The 25,762-nt window shown below is 39.7% G+C and overlaps 1 protein-coding gene across 1 annotated transcript in view; it reads right to left on the bottom strand.

The window, feature by feature from the left end:
- Positions 1–25,762, bottom strand: part of LRP2 (LDL receptor related protein 2) — a 195,954-nt gene that overhangs the window by 3,154 nt on the left and 167,038 nt on the right. Inside the window, exons 64-77 of the mRNA XM_045558741.1 lie at positions 22,951–23,082; positions 21,853–21,984; positions 20,007–20,150; positions 18,405–18,570; positions 16,678–16,806; positions 12,922–13,142; positions 11,953–12,129; positions 9,055–9,174; positions 7,025–7,115; positions 6,118–6,185; positions 5,819–5,939; positions 5,159–5,288; positions 3,922–4,023; positions 2,156–2,263 (exon numbers count right to left, since the gene is read on the bottom strand). Coding sequence (XP_045414697.1) covers positions 2,156–2,263; positions 3,922–4,023; positions 5,159–5,288; positions 5,819–5,939; positions 6,118–6,185; positions 7,025–7,115; positions 9,055–9,174; positions 11,953–12,129; positions 12,922–13,142; positions 16,678–16,806; positions 18,405–18,570; positions 20,007–20,150; positions 21,853–21,984; positions 22,951–23,082 — 1,841 coding nt within the window. The remainder of the gene's footprint in view (positions 1–2,155; positions 2,264–3,921; positions 4,024–5,158; positions 5,289–5,818; positions 5,940–6,117; positions 6,186–7,024; positions 7,116–9,054; positions 9,175–11,952; positions 12,130–12,921; positions 13,143–16,677; positions 16,807–18,404; positions 18,571–20,006; positions 20,151–21,852; positions 21,985–22,950; positions 23,083–25,762) is intronic.

Genomic DNA, 25,762 nt, shown 5'->3' with positions numbered 1-25,762 from the left:
AGTTGAGCAGGGAAGGCCAAAATTCTCAAGAATCATTGCTTCGGGATGGAATGGCTACCTGGAGTTAAGCAATTACTAAGAAGAGAAAGGGTGTGGTGACTCGTTTTTGTCTCCTTGGGAGATGTATGTCAAGTCTCCTTGGGAGATGTATGTCAACGAAACTTTTGGAAAACAATAGAACTGAGTCACAGGAGTTCATGTTCTTAACTTTTAGTCCTTTGAGCATATTTACTGATGAAAGGTACATTTGTGAGACTCATAGGCATGTTAATGTCATCCTTGCTGATCTTACCCAAGCACCTCCACTGCTTTTAAGCCACACTGGCTGTTACCTCAGTGCCCAGAAAGCAACAAACGCCGGAGGGTCCCTGGACATACCATGGAAAACAAATCTTAGAGGGTCTCAGCCTCAACTGATTTGAAAAGTAAGAGGGAGAACCCAGGTATTGCAAAGATGGAATGAGAAAGGACTACAATTGGTGAAGATCTGCTCTCCTCTGAAAAAGCCTTTCAGTGTTCATTTCGTTTCTGATGACAAATGTGCAGGTCAGAGGTTAGAGCCTCCTTACCACATTCCCCTTCCTGCTCGGCTGGGACGTGGCTCTCTCTAGTGAAGAAGATCACTAGACTTGACATGGACTGAGAAAACATGTTGAGAGTATAAAATAAATCTGGCACTGACTTGGGGTTCTCAGATTTGGGTAACCAAATATATGACACTCAAGCATTCAGTTGTCTATGGAAAATTAATCTTCAAATTCCATTTTTAATGTAGCTTTTAAAGAAAAAAATTTTAGTCCCTTAAAAAATAGGAAACTGAAAATTCCTTTCTAGACAACATTCATGTGCGTTTGTGTATGTGCAATAGAAGGAATAAGTAATAGAATGTGAAAAAGTGGACAGAGACCTTGATATAAACTCTTCTCATCAGCATCAATTTAGTTCAAATTTTATTTTAATCCAAACACGCAGAACAGGAACCAATGTCTGAGGTGGTTAATGGCTAAACATCTAATGAGACTTCCAAGTCAATCTTGAAGACACCAGTGTATTTACAGATTATGAAATTTGAGAAATAAGGTATAAAATGGGAAAATTTCTAACTACCCTTAGACTTTTGTTTCTTTATATTACTTCACAAAAGTGGTCATAGAATCTTAGAATTGAGACATTCCAGATCCTAGTGTTCTCGACGGGGAGTGTACATGTGCATGTGTGTGGGGATGGGATTTCTGGGCTCACATTGAATTGAGGGAGACATGATTGGAATTTAGTGGGCAGGAACCAGGAATACTGAAATCTCTAGCACAAACAACTGCCCCACCCAGTATGCCAGTAGTTACCCCTGTGAGGAACATTGCTAAAGACTCCTGCACTCAGAGGTAAAACAGTCTGTCCAGGATCAAACAGCTAGATCTGAAATACCTGCATACGTATGCATTAAAACTAGTGAAATATTATACATTAATACAGAGTTTTACATCAGATATATTGATTGAATTTCTCTCTGTAGACCAAATAGTCTACAAATTGCAAAAGGCCTGCAAGCATAGCAGACAAGCTCCATCTAGTGGTGTTTTTATCTTTAATCTCCAGTATTAAACAGCATGCCTGGCACATTGAAGGCAGTAACGATTAGCTGGACAATTAGATGGATGAGGAAAGGACAGATAGATGGATAAAGAGGAGGTAAATTAGTGCCATCTAGTGGTAAACATAGGTAACCACTATGAACAACATACACGTTATTAAAGGAATAAAGATGCACAGTGTAGAAAAATTGCATCACACAGACAAGGGACTTTTTCATGCATCTTTGATACAGTGAATTCTTTATTCATACTAAGTCAATCTCTCATATTAAATGTCCCTGGTCTGAAGATACTGAATCCAGAAGTCTGTCTGCTCTTCTTTAAGATGCAGTCTCCCAAGTCACAAGGAACATTATACCCAACTCAATGTTGGAATGTAGCTTTACTTGGTAGAAAGATTTTCAATCTATGATTTTTTTTTAAATTATCTTTATTAACTGCCTACACATCTTGGGATTTGTCAGCCTGTAGGGGTCTCCCCTAGTTTGTTGAGGATTAATGACAACCCAGCTGTTCCAAACTTCTTTCCAAATCTCACATCATTTCAGCAGTTAGCAACTTACCTGAGCTTCGTCAGCACCCGGGGAAGTTGGCTTTACCTCTGGAACTATCTCAGAAGGGGTTATGGGACTTCCATAATTCTTATTATCCACATTTCCAGATGCAGTCACCTGTGGACACATTGAAGGCCCTTATCCAGTTTTGAAAGAGTTCAGTAATAAATAGATTTGATATAAAGTTTGTTATCAACTCTTTGGTTCTTTTTACCACCTTTTTCTCCCAACAGACATGGCCAGGTACCATTTTTCTTGTAGGAGCCAACCCGGTAGGCCAGGACCAAACACTACTCCCACCTCCCCAAAGCCAAGAGCACCAGCCATTAAGTCATCTCATGCCTTAATCCTGGGAAGCAAACAAATCCGTCACTCATCACACTTTTATTTATTAATAACAATTTCAATTGTATTCTCTATACCCCCTTACTCCCACTGTTGATCACATTTTTGGATAAAAGATACTCTGGTTATATATTGGCAGCCAAATCCTAGAATAACAGCATAAATAATTCCCCAAACTCATTGGTGAACTGAGAATCCTATCTTTGGATCTTAATAATTTCTTTGGATATTAATAAATCTTATCTTTGAAAATTAATAATTTCATAGGCCTGCTAAAAAAGAGGTTAAATTTTTGAAACAATGGATATAATATAATTAATACTCCTTTACACATTTTTCTATAATATTCATATAATTCCCAGGTTCCCTCTTACACCCAAATTACCATGAATATATAATAAATTACAAGGTAGACAATTCACTCCCTTTCCTAAATTTTTACATTCACCACTTTATTTCTTCTCAAACTTGCATATATATTTGTATACTTGGCCTCATTTTATTTCAAGTGAAACTGTCAAATGAAATGTCATACCTGTTTCATCATGTGATTAAAGTTTTGCTATCTGGTTATCAAAGGATAAGGCAAAATGCTTTCAAGATTCAAACATCTCTGATCTTAAGAAAGCTATCTGTAAAATAAACATTTCTACCTTATATGTTAAAATGTGCCATATCTTGAGTTCAAAAGAAGTTTAGGTGTTAACAATGAAAATTATTCATTGTCACTGATGCCATAATTGTTTCGACAAAGGAGACAGGTTCACAGTGGGCAAGTACTGAGAGCAGTGCTCAGGCTACTGATGCAGACCTACTGAAAGGTTCTTTCCCTCCATCCATATTCCTATTTCATCTCCCAGCTCCTCTTAAAGATGACTAACAGACCTGCACCAAAGGATATTTAGGTATCTGTCCATCACCTTTGGAGACCTTTGTACTTTTCAGAAAAGTTTCAGAAAAGCGAGCATAGGAGGTCCTTCGTCCTTTAACCCACCTCCTATCACATTTTTGTGATACCAGTAAGAACTAGAAAGTAGACCCAGTCCCCAAAATGCCTGTATAATGTCCTAACAATCCTTCACTCATTCATTTCCCAAGTATTTATCAAGAACCTGTGGTGTGTCTCGCACTGTGTTTACCAGGCCTCTGAATGGACTCAGCTCTCTTGCTGACAGCACTCAGAATGAAAAGGCTCTTGGTCAGTGCCCCCAGCACATCTGCCAAACCTCAACAACTGCGCAACAAAGCAGGATTCTGATTGTTTTCAAGCCTTATGTCCTTTGGTCGGTCTTTTTACTGCAGATAGTGAAGCTGAGGCATGGACCACTCACTAAGCTTCCTTCCATTTGGAGGGAAGGTTAAGAGATTCTAAGAGGACATTACTCAATAGAACAAGATCCAGCAACAGCCGTAATTGAGTGATTTCTCACCTGGGTTGGCTGAACCACTTTGACAGCACTGTCTTTGGCTGTATACATTGGGTTTTCAAATATTATGGGCTGCTTCCTCCCCTCCATGACAAAGTCTTCACTCTGGCCGGGGGAGAGAGAGAGAGAGAGACCACACCATGCCAATCTGGTTCACACACAGAGAAAGGTGCCTTCTTCATGCCTGGAGGTTTGCCAGTTGCTATGTCACACTTACCAAAAAGAAAACTTGCAAAAAAAGCCAGCAAGACCCAAGGCCTCCATATGGCAAATCATTATTTAAAGTAACATAAATGCACTAATTCTGCGGTCCCCAATGCCCGGGCCGAGGCCCAGTACCTGTCCATGGCTGCGTATCACACCGCCTGAGCTCCATACCATGAAACTGGTCCCTGGTGCCAAAAAGGCTGGAGACTGCTATACTAATTCATCAGTTCAAGGAGATGGAAACATTCCTCCTATATCCAAATTCTCTACTTAATTCTCCCTTTAATATAAATAACTCACTTGGGGATTGTGTCTGGGTAACTGAGAAAAGGGTGGTGGTGGAAGAAGAAGAATAAGGAGAGAAAGAAAGAAGAAAGAATGGAAAATATTGTACTTTTGGGCAAGACAAAAAATGAGAGATTTGGGGGAGACAAAATACTGAAAGTGGTTTCTCAATACTGATTGTAGAGAGTTCTTTCTGTGCTAAGATTGTGCTAGTCCCCTCATACAGTATTTCATTTGGTCTTCACAGGAGAGTATTGTACCCATTTTACAGACAGGTACAGTGAGGGTTGGCTATCAAGCTCCAGGCCTATCATCACATACTTAGTATGTGGTAGAGCCATGGTTTGAACCAACAGTGACTCTAAAATCACTATTCCATCACTGTACACTGGTGGAAAAATATAGTTTCCCACTCCTTTTATACATACAAAAGTCATCAAATAAAAACAAAAATATCATGTTTTTCCCTACCCCAAAAAACCCATGAAACTCTTTAAGATTCCAATTAAACTTAAGATTGTTTATGATTTCAGTTCAACAATGTGGCTTAGAGCTAACGTTTTCAGACACATTTCTGCAACAAACCTAATGTTTCCTAACTTGGCCTGTGTAGTGTAGACTTCCTGCTGAAAGGCCTACTACTGTATTTCAATATTTTCTAGGTTAATTTTATTCTTTATAAAAAGTGTTTCTTTTATAAAATAGTAAAAATGACAACCTTCAAATAATCATTTTGAACCATACTCACCATTGCCATTGATCTGTCAATAGCAGACTCAGGCCCAAAACCAGATACTCCAATGTCCATGTTAACATCTGCCCCTGATCTGAAGGTCACTCCATTTCCATTTGCAGAGGGTTTGACAAGACTGCTTAAGCTGGAAGGAAGTAACCAAAACAGTGCCTTATTATTATTTGAAAAAAAAAAAAAACTTTTGCAACAGTACCCTTTCCTCCATATTGCTAAATCTTACTTAAATGAAAAGCTCAATCCCCATTCTAAATTTACACGTGTCTAACACGGTAATAAGTTCCCTTAGCTACCTGGAAACATTAATGCACATTCCTGAACGCTTGAGATCTAAGAGAAAACCCATCAGGCACTTACAGGAGTAAAGCCTGGACCACCGCACAGCCAACTCTATACTCTAGTCCGGCCTGAGAGCCCGCCAGCAGGCACAACCGTTTGGACTATAAAATGTCACTGTCATTCAGGCTTCAGAGAAGCATGCAATTAAGAAGTTGTGATTTGCAATGACTGCTTTAAATCCACACTCCTTTTTGTTTCTGAACTGCAGAATAGGTGGAGTGTGTATTGTACTTTTTTAACTTAAAAATAAAAGAAAGTTATTCACATGGTCCCGGCACACAGGCTTTGAACATCAACATTACATGTAATAAAACTGACCTTGGCAGCTTCGGCAGAGCAGGCAGAAGGGAGCCGGTTTTCCTGTAGTGGAAAAATGCTACAACTACCAGAGCTCCAATTATGATGATCAAGAGGATTGACAACAGCGTGGCCACTGCGGCTACAGAAGAGGAAGAGAAGCGAACTTATCAGTACACGAGACCAACAAACCTGGTAGAAGCCGGGCGCTAGAACCATGCACTCTTCAAAGAAGAGATTGGGTTAAATAGAAGATCTAGGACAGCATGTAGTTTAGGGGCCATGAATATTTTCAAGTTGCTCATATTCTTAAAACTTACTTGTTCCTGGAGGGATGCCTTTTGAAAAGGCGATTTCACAGTAATTTCCGGTGTAGCCATTAAGACACCTGAAAGGAAAAGGAAAATCATTCACTAGCTGTCACCTTCTTAGACTTCTACTGCAATTTTCTAAGCACATCCTGAGGTAGAGAGCTTTGATTGAATAAATTACATGTTGAACAGACACTGTATCCTGCATGACTTTTGTTTATTCTACCAAAAGATGATGAGCAGAAAGAACAGTGATCTGACTTTAGAAATTTGCTTTCAGCAGAGTAGGTGTAGTACCTACAGGGTCAGCCTCATCAAATAAACCCCTTGGTGTCTTCTCTACCTAACCTATGCAATTCTTCTTCAGAGAGGAAAAATGGAAACCATGGTTGTGTCCTTTCTTTTGTTATCCTTTCATTAAATAGTTTTTAAAGACATCTATTTATCTCTCCGTGTTAGAGCTTTCTCAGTACAGTCATCTTCTTTCCAAATCTTTAACCCCGTCAAGGGTGCCTTGTACTAACACAGCTCTGCCGACAGCTGTCCGTCCACAGTGCTGTTGTAAATTAACAATACCAGGTAAGTAGGAAAATGCTGTTGCCATTTCTATAATTCCTTACTCCCCAAATTGTGGTCCATGACTCTGTAGCATCACCCGGAGCTCGTTAGAAATGCAGAATCTCTGTGAATGAATGGGCATTTGAACCAGGCCTCCAGGAGATTCCTATGCACATTATAGCTTGAGAAGCACCACTTTAGTTCTCTATGGACTCCCCCAAGGGAGGGCAAGCTGGTTAAAATGTAAAAATTAGTGAATCGGCAAGGCTCCTATACTTGTTTTCCTGGCTACTTTAAGGACTCAAATTCCCCCAGAAGAGGCAAGGCCTACAGCTTGGACCTCAACATTCAGACTTACTTGCATTTGGGGAGGCCATTCTCATCAAAATAGCAATTTCCTCCGTACATACACCTGCATGGGGGGGGCATGGTGATGGGAAGTTCGATGGCTGCAGAAAGGGAAAGCCATGCAAGTGTTAGTCAGCCGGGCTCAGCAGAGCACCCACACCATGCAAACCCGCCCGGGGTGGGGGTAGGGGTGGGGTGGGGATGGGGGCAGACCAGCTAATTAATCTCCCTGTCAAAACGTCACCTTCCCCCTAAGTCAAATGAATTTCCTTATAGTAATAAGATCTCGGAGAGAAACATACATTTAGTGGAAAGACAGGGGCAGTTTATAGCATTCTCCCCCCGAAAAACAGTGGAGAAGTACTAGGCTCCAGAGCATATATTAATAGTTATAAGAACCAATGGTAAAAGAATTAAAGATGTTTCCATTCTCATTTGAAATCTTTAGAATTCTCCTCTGTGAACCCAGTGAAAATCAAGAGTTTAACATAGGTACATCCTGAAACTTCAGCTGAAGGCTCCAAAGCATCAGTAATTGATCAGTCCCTGGGCAGTCACATAGCTGCCTTCGTAGGCAGCTGGCTACAGATCTCAGTTTTTAAGTCCTCCAAAACTGCCCTTGCTCTGGGTCCCTGCTTCCTGCCCACCCCACACATACTCCCTGGATGTGCTTGGAGGGTCATTAGTGCTCCAAGGTCTCATACTTTGAAGATGATTAGTAAGTATTTGGCACATGTGCGTTTTATTTAAGAAGTTTGGATATCCTCCTGGCACAGTCCTTGGATTTGAGGCTTTAGCCAAAGTTCACTTTATCAGAGAGGCCTTCCCTGAACACCACTGAAAAGAGCAACTCCACCTACCCCATCCTCATCCCTCTTTCCCTGCTTTAGTTTTCTCCATAAAACTATTGCATAGTTATTGGCTTCTCTATTTATTGTGCTACTAGAATATAAGTTCAATGAGCGTAGGGGATTTGTCTGTTTTGTTCCCTTCTGTTATCTCCAGCACTTAGAACAGTGCCTAGTACATAGCTGGGTGCTCAGGAAATCGAATTAAGTGAACTAATTGGTTAATTAACTAATATATCAACCCAAGGCCCTATATGGAATGATTACCTTCATTAGTGCGCTAACTTTGGTTACAGTTCTTTTAAACAAGAATCTTAATATAATCCACTTGGCAAAAAATTTAAAGGAGAAAAGGAGTAGATGAGGTGACAACTTTGACGTCATCTCTCCTACGATGTGAAATTGCAATGAATGTCGGAATAATCTAGCTATAGCATAGAACAAATCTCAAAAGCTTGAAACTGCCATTTGTTCAAAATGTTGGAATCTTGCCACATTTCCCCAGTAGCTTTGAGATGAGTGTAGGGGTAGGGAGGAGAGGGGAAGGAAGCAGTCTTTTCTCTGAGCTCTATCTCTAAACCTGAGTTAAAGGGCTGTGCCTTGTTTAAGTGCTTGCTTCCCCTGGAGGTAGAAGATAATTTAAGCCTCTTCATTTCCCTGGCAGCTAAAACTGGGGCCCAAGGATGTGAGCCATCTAGCCTTCATCTCCCAACAACATAAGGTCCCTTTCAAAAGGTGGCCATTTTTCAGTTGTCAAAGCTCTGAAATGCTTTGACATTTCAAAACAGCAAACCTCCTCCAGCCCTCCCTCTGCGCTGTATAAGCCCCTCCCACCTCAGGCACATGTGTCTCCACCCCGGGGGACTCCAGTTACATTGAGTGCATTTGGGGTCATGGGCCTCATGGAAAATTCACTCTTTAAAATGTCTTTACAAAACCACACAACAGTAGATTTGGGAGCACTGGAGCTATATCTCTGCAATCTTAGCAAGTAATTCTCAGAATCATTGGAACAGGAGTTCTGTTTGGCCCCTGAAGCCCCACTCAGCTCTGTTTCCCACACCTCTCATCCCTCCTTCCAGCCATCCTCACTCTCTTCTATGAAGGACCCAGTGTACAGGGATTCTTCGGGCTCCTAAAGAGGCAGAGGAGCTCCCCGCAGGCCCCTGGGCTGCCCGGGCAGTGCCCCTACCTGCATCACACTCTGTGGTGCTGCCCTCTAGGAAGCTGGAGCCTTGGGGACAGGCACAGCTGTATCCTCCAGGTCTCAGCAGGCAAAGGTGGCTGCAGACCTGTTTACAAGGGTTGCGCACTGGAAAGAAGAATGGGAACAGCAGTTAGGTCCTGATGGGAGAATGCACACGCCGACCAAGGGGACACCCAACAACAGGGTGTGGCTCTGCCAGGTGACAGCAGAGCCCAGGCAGCACCCCAACACCTCTAGGCCCCATGTCACCTGGCTACTCATCCTCATTTACATTACCAACCCTGCACCCCATCAAAATGGCCCAGTCCCTTCTTCTGGCCTGCCTCCCATGTCTATACCGTTCACATTTTCTATTGGCATCACTTTTCTTCTCTACTGCCTTGGCAAGTTTGGAAAGTGGGTATCGGCCTGGTTCACTGCCTAACCTCAAAATCTAATCAGTGCTAAACAACTTGAGATGGCTCAAAACACCAGGGAGAGAACAGTCTCTTTCTTCTAACTCACTAGCTTAATAAAAGGCTACTTCCAGGGCCCCCAGACTCTGTAGGCACTGACATGGTCTTAAAAGACTTGACAAAAATTTTGAACCTCACTTTCTTGTTCTTGTAAAAATCTTATACTCATTTAAAAATTTTATTTGTGAATAATTAAAATGGCCACATGTAGCCAGTGGCTACTGTATTGGACAGTGCACTTTTGTAGCACATTTCCACCAGCACAAAAAGTTTTCTTGGATAGCGATGTCTACAGTCATTCGTGGTCCCTTATTTCTAAACCATCAGCATTGAAATCCCCCTCCCCAACCAGGGCCAGGTGTGGTGCTCACGCCTGTCATCCCAGCACTTAGGGGGGCTGAGGCTGGAGGATCGCTTGAGGCCAGGAGTTTGAGATCAGCCTGTGCAAGATATCGAGATCCTCGTCTTATAGCAAGGGACTGGGGCAGTAATTCTCAAAGTGTGGTCCCTGAACCAGCAGCAACAATATCACTTGAGAACTTGTTAGAAACAGAAATTCTTAGGCCATCTCAGCCATACTATATCAGAAATCCCACAAATGGGACCCAGAAATCCCATGCATGCTAAAATTTGAGAACTATTGGTTCAAAGTAGATGCTAATCTAGCCCAGCTGGGCTGAGGCTCTGGCCTCCATCTCCATTCTTATTTTCCAAAGGGGCCCCAGAGCATCCACTGGCTAAGAAGCCTTTGCCTAGGGGGCTGTCTCCAGACTTTCCCACAGGGGCCACAGGGGGGCCTCTCCAGGTAAATCATTCTCTCCTCTCTTGCCTTTAAAACTGCCAAGTGTGAGGGCCTCAAGAACACTTTCGCACACAAGAGCCATTATATTGGGAGGGCCTGGGATATTCTGAAGACGGGCTGGAGAGAGGTGATAAGGGAGCTACTCCCTAGAAAAGGCACTTGCCACCAGTATACTCTCCTGGGGGTGTCAGCTCTGAGTTGCAGTTTGCCAAGAATATCAGAGTATCAGTGAACACAAGAGGACCTCAGGCTGCAACCTGGACTCACATATAGGAATGGAAAGGACTTGTCAAAGGCCACATGGCCATAGAATTCAACCTGGGATTTAGGCGTACTGACCTCTGGGCCAAAACAGAAAGACGCCGAGCTTTGGGTTGGATAGAATTGAACCTAAAAACCATACTCACTCAAGTTACTAAATCTCTCTTAGCCTCAGTTTCCTTATTAGAGATGAGAATAAAATGTCTTTATAGGATTTTGCAGAAGATTAACTGAAATAACAGATGTCCAGATTAGCACTGAAGAGAGAATCTGACATACAGAACTCAGTAAAAGTCTATTTCCTTTCCTCATCGAAAACATTTCCTTTCCCTTTCACTGTGCTCCATATACTGCTGAAAGCAACCTGATGAAGCAGGACCCAAAACTAAGAAAATGAGAACAAGAGGAAGGCAGAGAAATGCATATGACTAATCATTTTATTTATTCTTTAGCATTAAAAAAATTTCTGCATTAGTAATTTTCATTAAGAAATGAGTTCTGTACATATCAGATATAAAATAAGAAAGAGTGACATACTTAATTTATACATTTCCTTTTAAAAATGGGATAGATGAAAATTGGCTAAAAGGAAAGTATTCAAAATGGTAAAAAGGCCGGGCGAGGTGGCTCACGCCTGTAATCCTAGCACTCTGGGAGGCCGAGGCGGGCAGATTATTTGAGCTCAGAAGTTCGAGACCAGCCTGAGCAAGAACGAGACCCCATCTTTACTAAAAAAATAGAAAGAAATTAGCTGAACAACTAAAAAAAAAAAAATATATATATATATATAAATTAGCCGGGCATGGTGGCGTATGCCTGTAGTCCCAGCTACTCGGGAGGCTGAGGCAGAAGGATTGCTTGAGCCCAGGAGTTTGAGGTTGCTATGAGCTAGGCTGATGCCACAGCACTCTAGCCAGGGCAACAGAGTGAGACTCTATCTCAAAATAAATAAATAAATCAATAATAATAATAATAATAAAAAGATTTCTTTTGTCCATGAAACACATTTTGTTTCTTGTTAACCCAGTGCACACTTAGCAGGGGTCTAATGCTTACTGGATCCTATGGCCTAGAAGTACATATCCACAACTCCAGACAATGAGGAGTGAAATATTTTTCTTCATATCTGCTGGCATTTTACATAATTTCATTCAACCTCCAATTTTATCTTTCTTTGCTCAGAATGGATAAAACACTCTCACCACACATATACACACACATGCACACAAACACCCACACACCCCACTTTCATGTACCAAGAGATTAGCTTATTGTTATTCACTGCATTCTCCAACAATATATCCATTATTTTGAAATAAGGTTTTCAGACAGTGAGGAACATCTTATTTCAAAGTTGGTGATTACCTGACTGATCGTATCTGAATTGATGAAAGACTCGAACTTGAGTGAGCCAGGGGTTCACTACCACCATTTTCTCTTTTCGTCCTTGCCCAAATTTATCTTGTTTCCATACTTCTCCCTTCTCCCTAGATATCCAGTATATCTGGTCTTCAAAGATGTCCAGATTGTAAGGGCGCACTGCTGCTCACCCACAGAGGAAAAACAAAACAAAACAAGGTTATTGATAAAAAAATACCCTAGCACCACTTCTATATCCAATATTATTCTGCTTGAATTATTATATAATGCCTTGAAACTCCAGGAACATTCAAGCAGACTTTCTGCACATGGGACTATGAAAGTTTGCTGCACTGGGAATCGATCAAGAGGATGGAAATTAAACCAGATGAATGCATACCGTCTGACACCCATTACAGGGCCCTAGCTCACTTTCATGCTGCTGATTCATTGCATTGGAAAACAATTTGTATGCCACAGATTTTATCTTTTCCCTTGAACATAAGATACTATCGGTCAGATAAGAAAAATGTGATATGTGCTGAATCATTACAATTCTGCAGTCTGGATAAGAAAACAAAATGTTCTTCTCCTTCTAGATGTTTCCAGTTGTACATAATAAGCTATCTAGCACAGCAAAAATGAATGTGTCCAAAAGTGGTTAGACGATACTAACATTGGTACACTGAATGCCACCTCTGTAAGGGTGATCTAACAGGAGTCTCAGTTATTTCAATATCTGCTGCTGAGATGCATTTTTTAAAATTATGTAAAAAGGACAAAAAGGGTTTAATTATTGCTGATGCATTCATATGCATTTAATTCAGCAACTGAGAGTTGGAAGGGGAGGTGGGTATCTAAAAAACTATATAAAGTGTCTTCTAAGATCAGGGTTCTTTCTCGAGAAAATGGGCAAAGAGACTAGAAATATATTAATTAATTATTTAATATATCAATTTCTAACTCATTTCTAACCTTCATATAAAACAACTCTCCTGTCAGTCCCATCGTGATTCATGGTTTCAATAACGTCCTCCTTGAAGTCACTCCAGTAGATCCGGTCGTTGTTCAAATAATCAATAGTAAGGCTAGTTGGCCAACCAAGGTCTTGAGAAATCAGGGCACGGCGAAACTTCCCATTCATCCAGGCAGATTCAATTTTAGGTTCTTCTCCCCAGTCCGTCCAATACATAAGCCTGTAACAGAAGGTTTCTTCACTGAAGCATCTTACCGCATGGGACCTCTCCACTACGGCAGAGCATGGAGCATTACCAACAGGGTAAGCAAGTGTTTTTCGAAGAGACCTGGGAGCTAAGTGGCCCCGTTTTTACACTTTATAGAAGGTAGGGAGCAAAATGGGGGAGCATGTGTGCTTTCAGTTCCTGAAAACTATACTTTCCTAACAGAAATTGGCTGAAGGATGCACATTGGAAGCCTTTAAAAGGTACATTACAAAAGCTGCTCATTCTTCAAGAGATATTATTGAAGGTCTACCGCATGAGAGGCACTGTTCTGTCTTTGGGATACATCAGAGGAAAAAACAAAGATTTCTACCCTCGTGGAGCTACTTCTAACTCTTTTTAAATGTATGCTCTGCATCCAATTAATAATTACTTACAGAGAAAGAGTCTATGTAAGCAAAGGTGACCTGACACTGAAGAATTACCTAGGCCAGAGATCACAACACTTGAAATACCTAAAAAGGACCAGGCAGGTAAGATAAAGGAGAAGAGCAGCCCAATTATGAATACCAGGCGATGGGGAGAGCAAGACCCCGTGGGAGAGCCCCTGCCAATGCCAGTGTTATCAGTTCCTCTGATTTTCCAAGCCAGAAATATAGATTTTCTTTTTTTTTTAATTTGAAATTTTAACTAAGAAAAAAAAAAAACACAAAAAAACAACTTGAGCCAACAGGTGTGGTGGAACAGGCCTGTAATCTCAGCTACTTGAGAGCCTGAGGCAGGAGGATCACTTAAGGCCAGGAGTTTGAGTCCAGCCTGGGCAACATAGAGAGACCTCATCTCAAAAAAAAAAAAAAAAATCAAAAAACAAACAAAAACCAGCAACAACAACAAAAAAACTTCAAGCTCTGTGTAGTCCAAGCCAACATGTCTATGGACCAAATTCAGTCCACTGGCCACCACTTTGCAGTCTCTTGTCTAAACCAATCATCAGGTGTAGACCAATCCTTAAATCCCATGGAGGAATGTTTGGATTTTAGACACACTAGGCTCTGGGAAAAACGTGGCCAAAGGCCTTTAAAGTCTTAACAGCTGGCAAATACTACCTCGTTTTGTTTTCATTAAAAATGATAGACATGGCTGGGCGTGGTGGCTTACACCTACAATCCTAGCACTTTGGGAGGCCAAGGCACAAGGATTGCTTAAGGTCAGGAGTTCAAGACTGCCTGAGCAAGAGTGAGATCCCATCTCTACAAAAAAAAAAGAAAAAGAAAAAGAAAAATTAGCTGTGTGCCTGTAGTCCCAGCTACTTGGGGGGCTGAGGCAGGAGGACTGCTTGAGCCCAGGAGTTTAAGTTTGCAGTGAGCTACAATGACATCACCAACCCAGGTGACGGAGCAAGACCTTGTGTCAAAAAAAGAAAAAAAGAAAAAGATAGACATATGAAAGAAGCCAGCCACAAATGACCACATACTGTATGATTCCATTTGTAGGAAATGTTCAGAACAGACACCTCTATAGAGACAGAGGGTAGATCAGTGGTTACTTAGGGCTGCAGAAGGGGAGACATGGGGGTTGGGGGGGGGTGGATAGGGGTACAGGGTTCTTTTTAGGGTAAAAAAATGCTCTAAAATTGATCATGGTGATAGACACAAAACTCTGAATATACTAAAAGCCATTGAATTGTACACTTTAAATGGGTAAATTGTGTGGTATGTGAATTATATTTTAGTAAAGCTGTTTTTTAAAAAAGGTAGTAAATACTCAAAACTCAAAAAAAGTACACAGAATGGGTTTTTTTGGGTTTTTTTGGTTTTTTGGCCTTGACTTTGTTCATGCTGTTTTCTGAGCTTATGAACTTTTCCCCTTTGTCTATCTCCACCCAAGACATCCTTCCAGGTGTTTCTCCAAGAAGTGGTCTCACACCTACACTGATCTATCACGTATTTTATTACCAATAGATCCCAATCCTCAGTGTTCAGTTCAAATGCTACTTTCTACACATAGCTTCCCCAGAACCCCTGCAAGGCAGTAGAACTCTCACAGTGTTTATTCAGTAGTGTCCTCATGACAATCCTCCTTTTCTACCTTACATCATAGTCAACAAAGGAACATGGTATTATTTTATCCACCTATGTAAACAGGGGATAGAAAGTTACAACTAATTAATAAGCCTGTTGTATGATTCAAATGAGTTTATATATGTAGGACACTTAGCACAGTAGCTGGCCCATAGTAAGAATATAATAAATGGTGGCTCTTTTTATTGTCATTGTTAATATTATTATAGTCATTATCGTCATCATCCTTCAGACCCAGTGGCAAATCTGATACCATAGAGACTATGAGAAGTTTCACACATCACAAACACTTTCTAAGACTTAGGGATGGCTAGCTTCTCAAATGCATCATGGAATGAGAAGGTTTTGTATGGCAGGTCTTGAGGCCTTAGGCAGTTAAACTCTTCCTATCTCATTTCTTACTTCCTCTCTCTCCCAGGACTACACTGAGCCATTCCAGAGAGAAAGGAATTTACAAAGAATCAAATGAAGATCTTCTCTGAAAAAACAGTGGAGAGATATCAGAATGTGATCATAATAAAAAGATGGGTATAAACATTAATTACAGAGGAAAAAATTAAATGGCACACAGAAAATAGTCACATCATTCATACCATAGAACACTTTGCATCTCTTTGCTTCTAAGATATTGTATAGGTTGAGGACAAGTCCACAACACAGGTTAATCTTATCAGGCAAGTATATTTCAAGTGTCATTGCTGAGTTTCTGAAGAGTATGATTTAACATATGAAATATAACAGAATCACAGTAATAATAGCTTGTAGTGTTCTATATACCAATATTGGCATATCTACAAAGGGCCATACTGGTCCTGCCCAAATAGGCGAAGTATTTGGGCTTATTCAAAATTTAAAAAATAAAGTGTCACTATTCTGAGACTACATTAATATGTAAGTACCCAGTCATTTCAGCTTAGTGATTATCCAAATAAATGTCTCAAAATATAGAGAAAAATGACAAAACTAGTTCTCATTTACACTGAGGTGATTTACAGATAAACTATAAATTGAAACATTCCTACAAATGGATAATATGTATTTATATGCATTATTTTAAATATGTGCATATTTTGGATATAAATGTTTGGCAATATGACCAAATCCCTAGCTGAATTTCAATGAATGAGTTAGTTTAAAACATCCAAATGAAAGAAAAAACAATTCTGACAAAACCTTCACTTAAAACAGTTAAATCCACAAAGTTCAGAGCTCGGATTTGACAAGGAATCCATGTAACCAGAAAGGTTCTCAGCTATGTTCTCAAAGGACTCTCTCCATCAGAAACGGTTGGTCCTAAATGATCTCAAGGGCATGTTATAATTCTTGAAACAGTCATAGATGCTATTCCAAAAAAAAAAAAATTAAGGACAATTTCAGTACAATTAGGAAAAAAATCATTAAAGACATGAAATTTTATGAGAATCCTGTAGAAATTATCTAGAACATTAAAGACTCCTTCAAGTACTTACCCTAGTTTGGGATTCACAGCAACCGCGGCTGGTTGATCCAGAGAGGAGGTAATCAGCCACTTTCTGTACCTCCCATCAAGTTTGGCCACCTCGATGCGTTGATTCTTGGCATCTGACCAGTAAATATGCCTAAATTCAGAGGGACAAGGTTAAACAACTGAAAAGTCTAGACTAGTCATTTCTGGGGAAGAGGTCTGAGGAGGAGAGCATTTTGTTTGAAAGTTCTGGCCGGTGGGACAGCTACTCAGATACCTGTCTTTGGAGCATGGGCCCCTCTCTCCTTTGGCCCAATCTCTACGGCCAAAGGGACATCTTTGGCAGGTTACACTTGGAAGAGTCAAGGATGGAGGGGACTCCTGCCCAGTCAGCCAAAGCAGCTGAGTCGGCCAGAACCAGTGAAGGTGGCAGACAGAGCAGTGAGACTGGCTCACATCTGGCACGATTATGAGATGTGCTTCTGCACTATGGGCTAGTCCTTTAAATCTGACTGCCCAAGAGTCTATTTGCTCCTCAGCAAACAGCCCCATTGGAATCAATAGGAATCTGGCATCAGCTCCAAAGATGAGTGGGAACAGCTTTTCAAAATGAACTCGGCAAGGCCATCCTGCCCTTACTTCCACATCTAAGGCTGCAGGTCTCCGTCTCTTTCAAGCAGAAAAAGTTCCATCAGTTTCTTAATTTTCTCCTTCAAAAAGGCTAAGAAAGAGGTAAAACTTCAAACAAGAAGACAGATCTGCCATTGAGTTGGTTGGCTTTCAGAAGGAAGTGTTAATGTCTGGCGTTTCAAGTTCCTGACTCCACTAACAGTTGTCTGAGGCCCTGTTTCCAGAAAATGCTGAAAGGAGTCTCCTGTTAGCCTGCAGGTGCAGTGGGACCCGGTTAACCTCTTCAGAGACACTCACGTCTTCCAGGAACACCAGACAAGTTGGTTAAAAGGTGAAAATGAATTTACACTGCAAATAAATCTCTATTCCCCAGGAGAGTCCCTGTCCCTTCCCTCTCAAATAGTTTTTCCATTATTAATTCATTTGCAAGGAATCACTTTCCCGCCAATGTCACTGCAGTGCAAAGCTCTTCCTTGAAGGCGGAGCTTAATAACTTTTCCTCATTAGTCTGCCTCTCATGCACCTACCTGATGATGACCCTATGTAAGGTTCTTACTTAGGGATCATCCAAAATGTGTGGGTCCTAGAAGGTCTGGAAGAACAGAACAGAGCTGACAACTCTATTAACTCAACCCCAAAGACTAAGCAGGAAACTTATTCCAACTATATAGCCTGCTAAAAACACAAGATGTGGATTATTCTTCCCAAAATCATTACCATAGAGAAAAATGTTTCATCTCGACTGCTTTGCTGGGAGAATTGTGAGGCCATCTCATTTATTCACAAAATGAACAGTGCTGGCACATTGAAAGTTAATTTTGGAATCCAGAACCCTATTGGCAAGAATGCTCTCCTAGATATAATAGGGAAACTTGACCTGGGTGCTTTCCTAAACTTTTCCTTGACATGCATAGAATACAGGAAGTGATAGTGTCTCCTTGACACACTGGGGTAAGTGGAGATAGCTGCTGGAGCTAGAGCCAGCGTAGGCATTGCCCAGAGGCACCAGCGGCTGAGTTATCCACATCTGGGCCCAGCTTAACTCATGTGCCATACCCAGCAGTTTGAGAACTCTAGCCAGGAAAATGGAATAGGCAAGAGGGGAATGTGCAGCAAATTTACCTTCCAACCCAGTCCACAGCTAATCCATCTGGCTGCATTATATATTTCAGTTTCAGGTCCACTTTCTGCACAAGATTATTGCTGCCGGATTCGAAGTTGGGAATGTAGGCACGCTTGATAGCACCAAATTTGGAGCCCTGCCCTCGCACAGTGTAGTACACAACACCTACGAGGGAAGACATTCAGGTCAGTTGCATGCTAAGAGCATCAGGTAATGAGGGAACTGGGGTCTAATCGGGGGAAGTACTGTTCATTTATTAACATCTCTCTCTCCTCATTGTTCTTATAATATGAATTATTCAATTATATCAATATGATCAAGCCTTAAAACCTATCATACTTGAGCTATTAGCTACAAATGCTTCAACTGATAGTGAGATTTACTTAGTCATCTCTATTTAAAAGTAATTCATTTAAATATATTTCAGCCAAGAGCTTATTTACTCTTATTAAAATCAAGTTTAGTTTCTGAAACAGAACATATAGATAAATGAGGAGAGGGCAGGGCTGTTAAGAATTTAAAATCACACTCAAGATCAATGGCAATAAAGCAGCCGTGTCGATGAGAAGCCTATTTTATGTACAGACTGAAGGAGTGTAGACCTCAGGCATTTTAAAAGCACAGGAAGACTGTGACTTTGAAGACATATATTGGGAATTTGCTGCTTTCTTAGGTAAGCACATGATTGTATTGCATGATTAAGTATGAAAATACAATAATAAATCCTACATGGGCATAGTTATTGATAGTTTGCAAAGCCTCGCACATCTATTATTTCATTCAATCTTGAAAACAACTTTCAGACGTAGGCAGATAGAACAAGATTACTACTCTTACTTTACAGATGAAAAATTGAGAATCAGAGAATTGTTGCAAAAATTTAAGCTTATAAAGCTAGTCAATGAGGAAGACAGGCATAGAAGATAAGTTTATAGTTGGAGAAGACAAGTTTTTTGACTCCTAGCACACCACATAGAGCCATGAGAGATTCAACAATAAGTATTATTCATTTTTTCCTTCATTCAACTAAATTTTTTGATCACCTACCACGTATACTGTACTAGATGTTGGGTCAGGTGCTAGACACATAGAGGTGTTCGGATTCAGTCCCTGTTTCCCAAAAGCACAAGGTTAGCAGGTAGGGAGAAAAAAATGTGGTCAATGTCACGTGTTCTTTACTAAAAGCATGTATAAAATGCTACAGGGTCAGGGGTGAGCGATCATGGAACTCTGCCAGGAGGAATTATAGATGTTTCAGAGGAGGTGACATTTGAACTGGGTCTTTGAAGTCTAAGCAGAAATTTTCCAAGTGTACAATGGGAGGTAAGAACAGGATCTACATGAGCAAAGACAAGGACATGTGAGGTGATCCAGAAAGGATAATCCCTGGAGATGGGAGGAGGTTTGGAGAGAAGTCAGGAAAGATTGGCTGGGACCCAAGGGCATGCTAATGTGTCAGGAGCATTCTGGAGAGAAGGAACTTCCTCTTCCACTCTTGCAACAAAATTCATGCATTAAAAATTGAATTCTTCAAAATTCAACATCTTAAAATTCCAGAAAGTCACTTCATGTCAATGAAAGATGCCAAAGTGTATACTCACTGAGGCCTATGCCCTCAGGATCCCAATCATAATCAACAGCCTGGATAGAGTCCTCATCTTGAAGATACTCTGAGAACCTCTCAGAGGAGAGATTGTATTTCCGAATTCGAACATTGTCAGGCAGGAGCAACAAAGGAGGGTTACCTGTAAACAAAAGAGGGGCTACTTTACCTGTTTGAATTCTACCTGAACTTTTTGTGTATACAGTAGGATATAAAATTCACAGCAAATACCCACCCCCTTTTCAAAAAACATAAGTTTTTACAGGAATCTGACTCTGTCAATCAATAAAGCTGACTTTCCCACTGAGTTGCAAAGTCCATGACTTAACATTCTTGTCTCCATTTCAAGTGGAAAACTAATATTTCTCTTAGGGATATTGTCAGTTCTTTATTCTTTGTCCTCAATGGTGGTTTAGAGCAAAGCAAGACTGAGACGCCTACATAGAGTCCTCATTTTTACTCAATTTTTCTTTCTTTAATCACTGACATTAAAACAGACAAGAACGTAGACATTCAGTCGTACACAAGAAATACAACATTTATAGCCTTACTAACAGTTTACCAGGAACGTCTCAGTCCTCACTCTTTACTGGCAGATTTTATGATTCTTTTAGCAGGTAATCAGCTCCAAGACCCAATTTATCTTCTAGTTAGTGACAAAGAAACCCAGTTTGTTCTTGATTTAAAAAAAAAATTTTTTTTTAACCTAAAGCAGCTATTCCAAGTGTTGACTCATCCCAAGATGTATTATCTAGAATTTTCTGAATTTACTTGCATAATGTCAATCAAATCCAATTTGAGTAACTTTTAAAAGTTCATTTTACATATTTCCTCTATCCTGACATTATGTTTTATATGAATATTCTAATTTATTTCAGTCAACTCCTTAGAGTTAAAAGATTTAAACATTTTTAAGTTAGCTGCTTAATTACCACACCAACTGTTCAACTTCCTTCACCCTAGTTTTCACTCACTGTCAACAATGTTTGGAGGGTAAAATATTTAAGTATGCCAGTCAAACATATGCTTTAAAAGCCCAATTTTTATGAAGAAATTGAACAGCTATTTTGTCCATTTACCTGTAATTTACAAAATAAGATGCTATTTCCTTATCAAGTTCCTTAAATTCTAGTACAAACTTCAAATTCAAAATAAAGACCTATACCTCTTAACTAGGATATGATGATTTAGAATAGACCTCTGAAATTTGGAGTATAATATTTATGACTTACATTCTTTCTCTTTTGTCATTTCTATTTAGTCTTTATTACTGCTTTTTATCAGGCCTGATTATCAGATACTGGCATTAACCTAAAATGTAAAACTAATGATTGAAGTCATAAATGCACCAGACTTCTTTCTGTCTGTGATCAGTAGCCCATGAAAACTAAAAAGGGGTATGTCAGCAGAATGTCCTTGATTTGACCCGATTCAAAATGACTGGTTTTTGTGAGCCATCGTGAACTACAGGCCTCAAACCTTGATCTCAGGGGAGTAGGAGCTAGAGGGCCTCGTAAATTTCCTCTGCTGATGACTATCCCACAGGAAACCTTTTGTTGTTTGAACCTTCTGGAGGGTGATATCTTGTCCAGTTTTTGAAGTTTTCATCAAGGTGGACAAGAGGCTAAATCCAGAAAAGTAACATCTGACTCTTGTTTTAATTCTGACATATTTGTTGGAGGACATAGCCATTGTTTTAAGCTGGCAGGGGAGGAGAGAGGAGAGACTGAATAGGTGTTGGAAGAGAAGTAGCCAGTGGGTTAAAAATAAGACTCTGAGAGTCTAAAGTTTATTTCCTGATATATCCCCAAAAGTCGATTAATCCCGACATGAACCCATCATACCTTCAGCTGCACATCGTTTTCCATATTTGTCCCCCACAGACCGGAAGCCATCAGCACAGACACACTCATAACTTCCTTTGGTATTTTTGCAGGTCTGGGAACAAATCCCAAATTGCTCACATTCATTGATGTCTGTAGGCAAAATAAAACCAAATATGCAACATCTGGTCCCATCCATACCTTAGAGACCCTGCTTCTGTTATAACCCATATTCACAAGCAATGAGGACTGAGAAGAGCGCAGATGAAAATAAGCAACGATATCAACATGTGTGGAACACTTACTAAGTTTTGGATATTTTTTCACATGCTTTTCATGTTTTTTCCTCATTTAATCTTCCCAAAAAACTCGTAAGAGGCATGGATTATTATTATTAAACCCAATGTCTCAAAGCTGGTAAGCAATGGAGACAGGATTTAAACTGAAGCATCATTGCTCTGTGTAACAGCAGGGCAAACTCGCCCTTTCAGAACACATCTGCTGTGGTGGTGTTTGGTACCACTTCCCTTCTGCTAGCTAGTCTCAGGAAGAAGACTCATCAATTTGGTTTTTCAGTGGGGTTCTTAAGCTTCCACTCCCAAATGAACTCTTATAATCATGCGGGTACAAACACATCATGAGTTAGAAACAGTAAATTCAAATAATAAAACATAATTAAAATTATACTCATCCCTTACCATCTTGATAAGCTAGTCTCCAACTTCATACTTTAGAACTCATTTATGTCTGGCATCAGTTGATGTATAATAAATATGTGTTGTTTGGCTTAAAATGAGGAAAATAAATCTTGTATTTGTTTTGTTAAAAACTTTCATCTCACACAGTGGTACAATAAGCAACCTTCATCATTCATGTCAATTCCACAGACATTACTGAACACACACTATCTGCCAAGCACTTTGCCAGGCACTGGTAAGACAGCACATATGCAGAGAAAAACAAAAGCAATTGGCATTCTTGAGTATTTTAATGACCTAGAACCCTGATTGTAGCCCCATTAAGGGAATTAAATAGTGATTTATTTAATAAAAGGGAATAGGTTAAGAACCTAAATAGTATCAGATTCTCCTAATAGGAATCGAAGGAAATATACTCTACCAAGACAGGAGTTTGTGTCAGATAGATCAGTTTTGAACCCAGCTCTACAGGAGCAGATAAATCCTCCTTCATTTAATTGGGTACAATTTTGTTCACATATATTTTCAGCACATGTTCTCTCTTTTCCTAGATCTGAAAAACACAATTATCAGCATTACAAACCAGATCAGCCACAAATGAACAGTCAAGTGGTACATCAACAGGAACACCTAGCCATGACCAACCATAGGACATCTTGAGATGACCTCTCTTCATAAACCTTTGAGAGGTTAGAGTGCACCTGGATTCTGATTTCTGCTAATGGCACAAATGTATGTAATGTTAAGCCCTTGAGGCAATTTTCCCATTATATACAGCACTGACAGGCTCACCTTCAGAGCATCCTATGGACTCTAGAACTAGGAAGCCAGACCCTCTACAACTGTTACCACCTGCTCTACTATCTTAATCTTATTATACATAGGTAGATAGACAAACAGACACAAGTATAAATAAAAGACACCGACACAGGTTACAACAAAGTTATAAATAGGAGGGAATTATAAGGTTATAAGAAGACTATAATTTGTCTAACATTCACCAATTGATTATATATATGTAAGTCAAGCGCTGGGCATGGTGCAGAGTCCTAAGTCATACAACTGCTTTTACAGCCATAAGTTGGTATACATGGAAAAGAATTTTATAATATGAATGTGTGTATCAAGGGCTTTAAAAATATTCATATTCTTTTACCCAATTATTCCGTGGTAATGAATTTTCCCTCAGGAAGGAATAAAAATATGCACTATGATTTATGTTTAAGGATTATAACATTATTTAGAATAAGAAAATTTTGAAAACAACTTGAATGTACATTTAATAATGGGGAATCAATTATATTATAGTATATTTTATCAAATCTAAGATGCCACAGATGTACCATTATTTTATGTAACACTAAAATAGAAATGTTCAGAACTCACATTATGACATATTATCAATTATAAGATGCACCTTCATTTCAGAGATGTTAAAATGTGAAAATATGTATCTTAGAAGCAATGAGGTATGATTATCTATATGATGGATTGCTATGCAATCATTAAAATTCATGATTTCAAATGATACTTTGACATGGGAAATATCTATAATAAAAGGAAGAAAAAGATTGAAAATTTTTCCATTTAGTATGAAAAATTTCTTAAATTTTTTTTAAATACTAAGAAACATTTTTTGTATATCCATACGCAAAAAAAAAGACAGCAAAAATACCCCACACTTTAAAGATTAGTTTTCTCTCAGTGATGGAATTCAAATGATCTTTACTTTCAAGTGTTCATGTGTTTTCTAGATTTTGTAACTTTCATAGTTAAAAAAAAATCAATCAATAGTTTATTTTTGTAGGGCCCATATGAATGGTCCTTGTTATCCCTGCTATTCTTTGGGTCCAGATGTTCCAGGGTAGACTTTTAACAGCTCAGAGCCTACCCTAACACTTCATTGCTCATCATTGCCCTAAGCTCTTGTCCCTACCAATATCTATACAAGCCACCTGGCTTTCATTCTTCTCATTCTTATCAGTTTGCTTCTTTTATCCTCACTCTCCATCTAGCCCCAAACCTAGGTCTTACAGAGAAGCTGACGAAGATGAACATAGTAATAGACAGTGAGTGATCAAGGGGAGAGGGATGGGAAGTGGTTATCTCCATCAAGGACTAAAGTTTCATCTACCTCTCAAATGAAATGTCTCCTAGTCACAGGCTTCTGAATATTTTAGCCAAAGAGACGGTGGTATTTCCCAGTTCAATTCTTTCAAATCAAAATAGATTTATATCTACCTGTCTTCTATACCAGTGGTCCATAACCTTTTCGGCACTACGGATTGGTGTCATGAAAAACAGTTTTCCCATGGATCGGGGTGGGATTGGGTATGGGGGCTGGAGCTCAGGCAGTGATATGTGGCCAGGTTCCTAGCAGGCCACATACCAGTTCTGGGCTGCAGCCCAGCGTGGGGGTCAGAGACCACAATTCTATACTATGCAACAAGGTGAACTTAATCACCTCTCAGAGTCTCTTAGGGCACCATGACTGTATCAGCAATGTGGTTTAAATAGACTAAAAACATTGAGTTTAAAAAGGAAAAATAACCACAAAATAAACACAAAGACATTCAATGGAATAATGCCCTGGGAGTAGACTTCAAAACTGTACATGTGAAAGCTTTATAAAGATCTAGTCCGAGTTCTTAACAACTACACATTGCTAAATAAGTCTACTCAGATTTTCTATTTGTTCTTGAGCCGGTTTCAGTGTTTTGTGCCTTTCTAAGAATTTGCCCACTTAACATAAGTTGTCTAATTTATTGCCATAAAGTTTTTCATAGTATTCCCTATTATCTTTTACATTTCTATAAGGTTGGTAGTGACGTCATCTCTACTTTGCTAAATAAATGTGACCTATTTTTATTAACCTGGACATCCTTGAGCCAGCCACATAACCTCTCTAGCTTTCGTGTGCACAATTAGACTTGGTAATCTCCTCCCGGCTCTAAAATCTACAATATGATTAAGGGTCCCAGGAACCAAAAACGTCTGGACCAAGTGCTCCCTTGAGTGAGTTATAATCTTGTGAAGCAAAAATCCTTAACAAGAATAGAAACCACATAACATTGTGGGATTCTTCCTCAAATTTGAGGAATTTCTTGTAACATTTTCATTTGAAAACAATCACCATTTTAATCCACATAACAACTGATTTCCCCAAGCCCAGATATCAGACACTGTTTATAAAAGAAATTCTCTATTTTTCATTTTATGAAGAAGGAATAAGA

The sequence above is a fragment of the Lemur catta genome, chromosome 8 (assembly GCF_020740605.2).
Source record: "Lemur catta isolate mLemCat1 chromosome 8, mLemCat1.pri, whole genome shotgun sequence".
Lineage (NCBI taxonomy): Eukaryota > Metazoa > Chordata > Mammalia > Primates > Lemuridae > Lemur > Lemur catta.
Note: the sequence above shows the minus strand (reverse complement) of the source record. Positions and strands in the feature narration are given on the sequence as shown.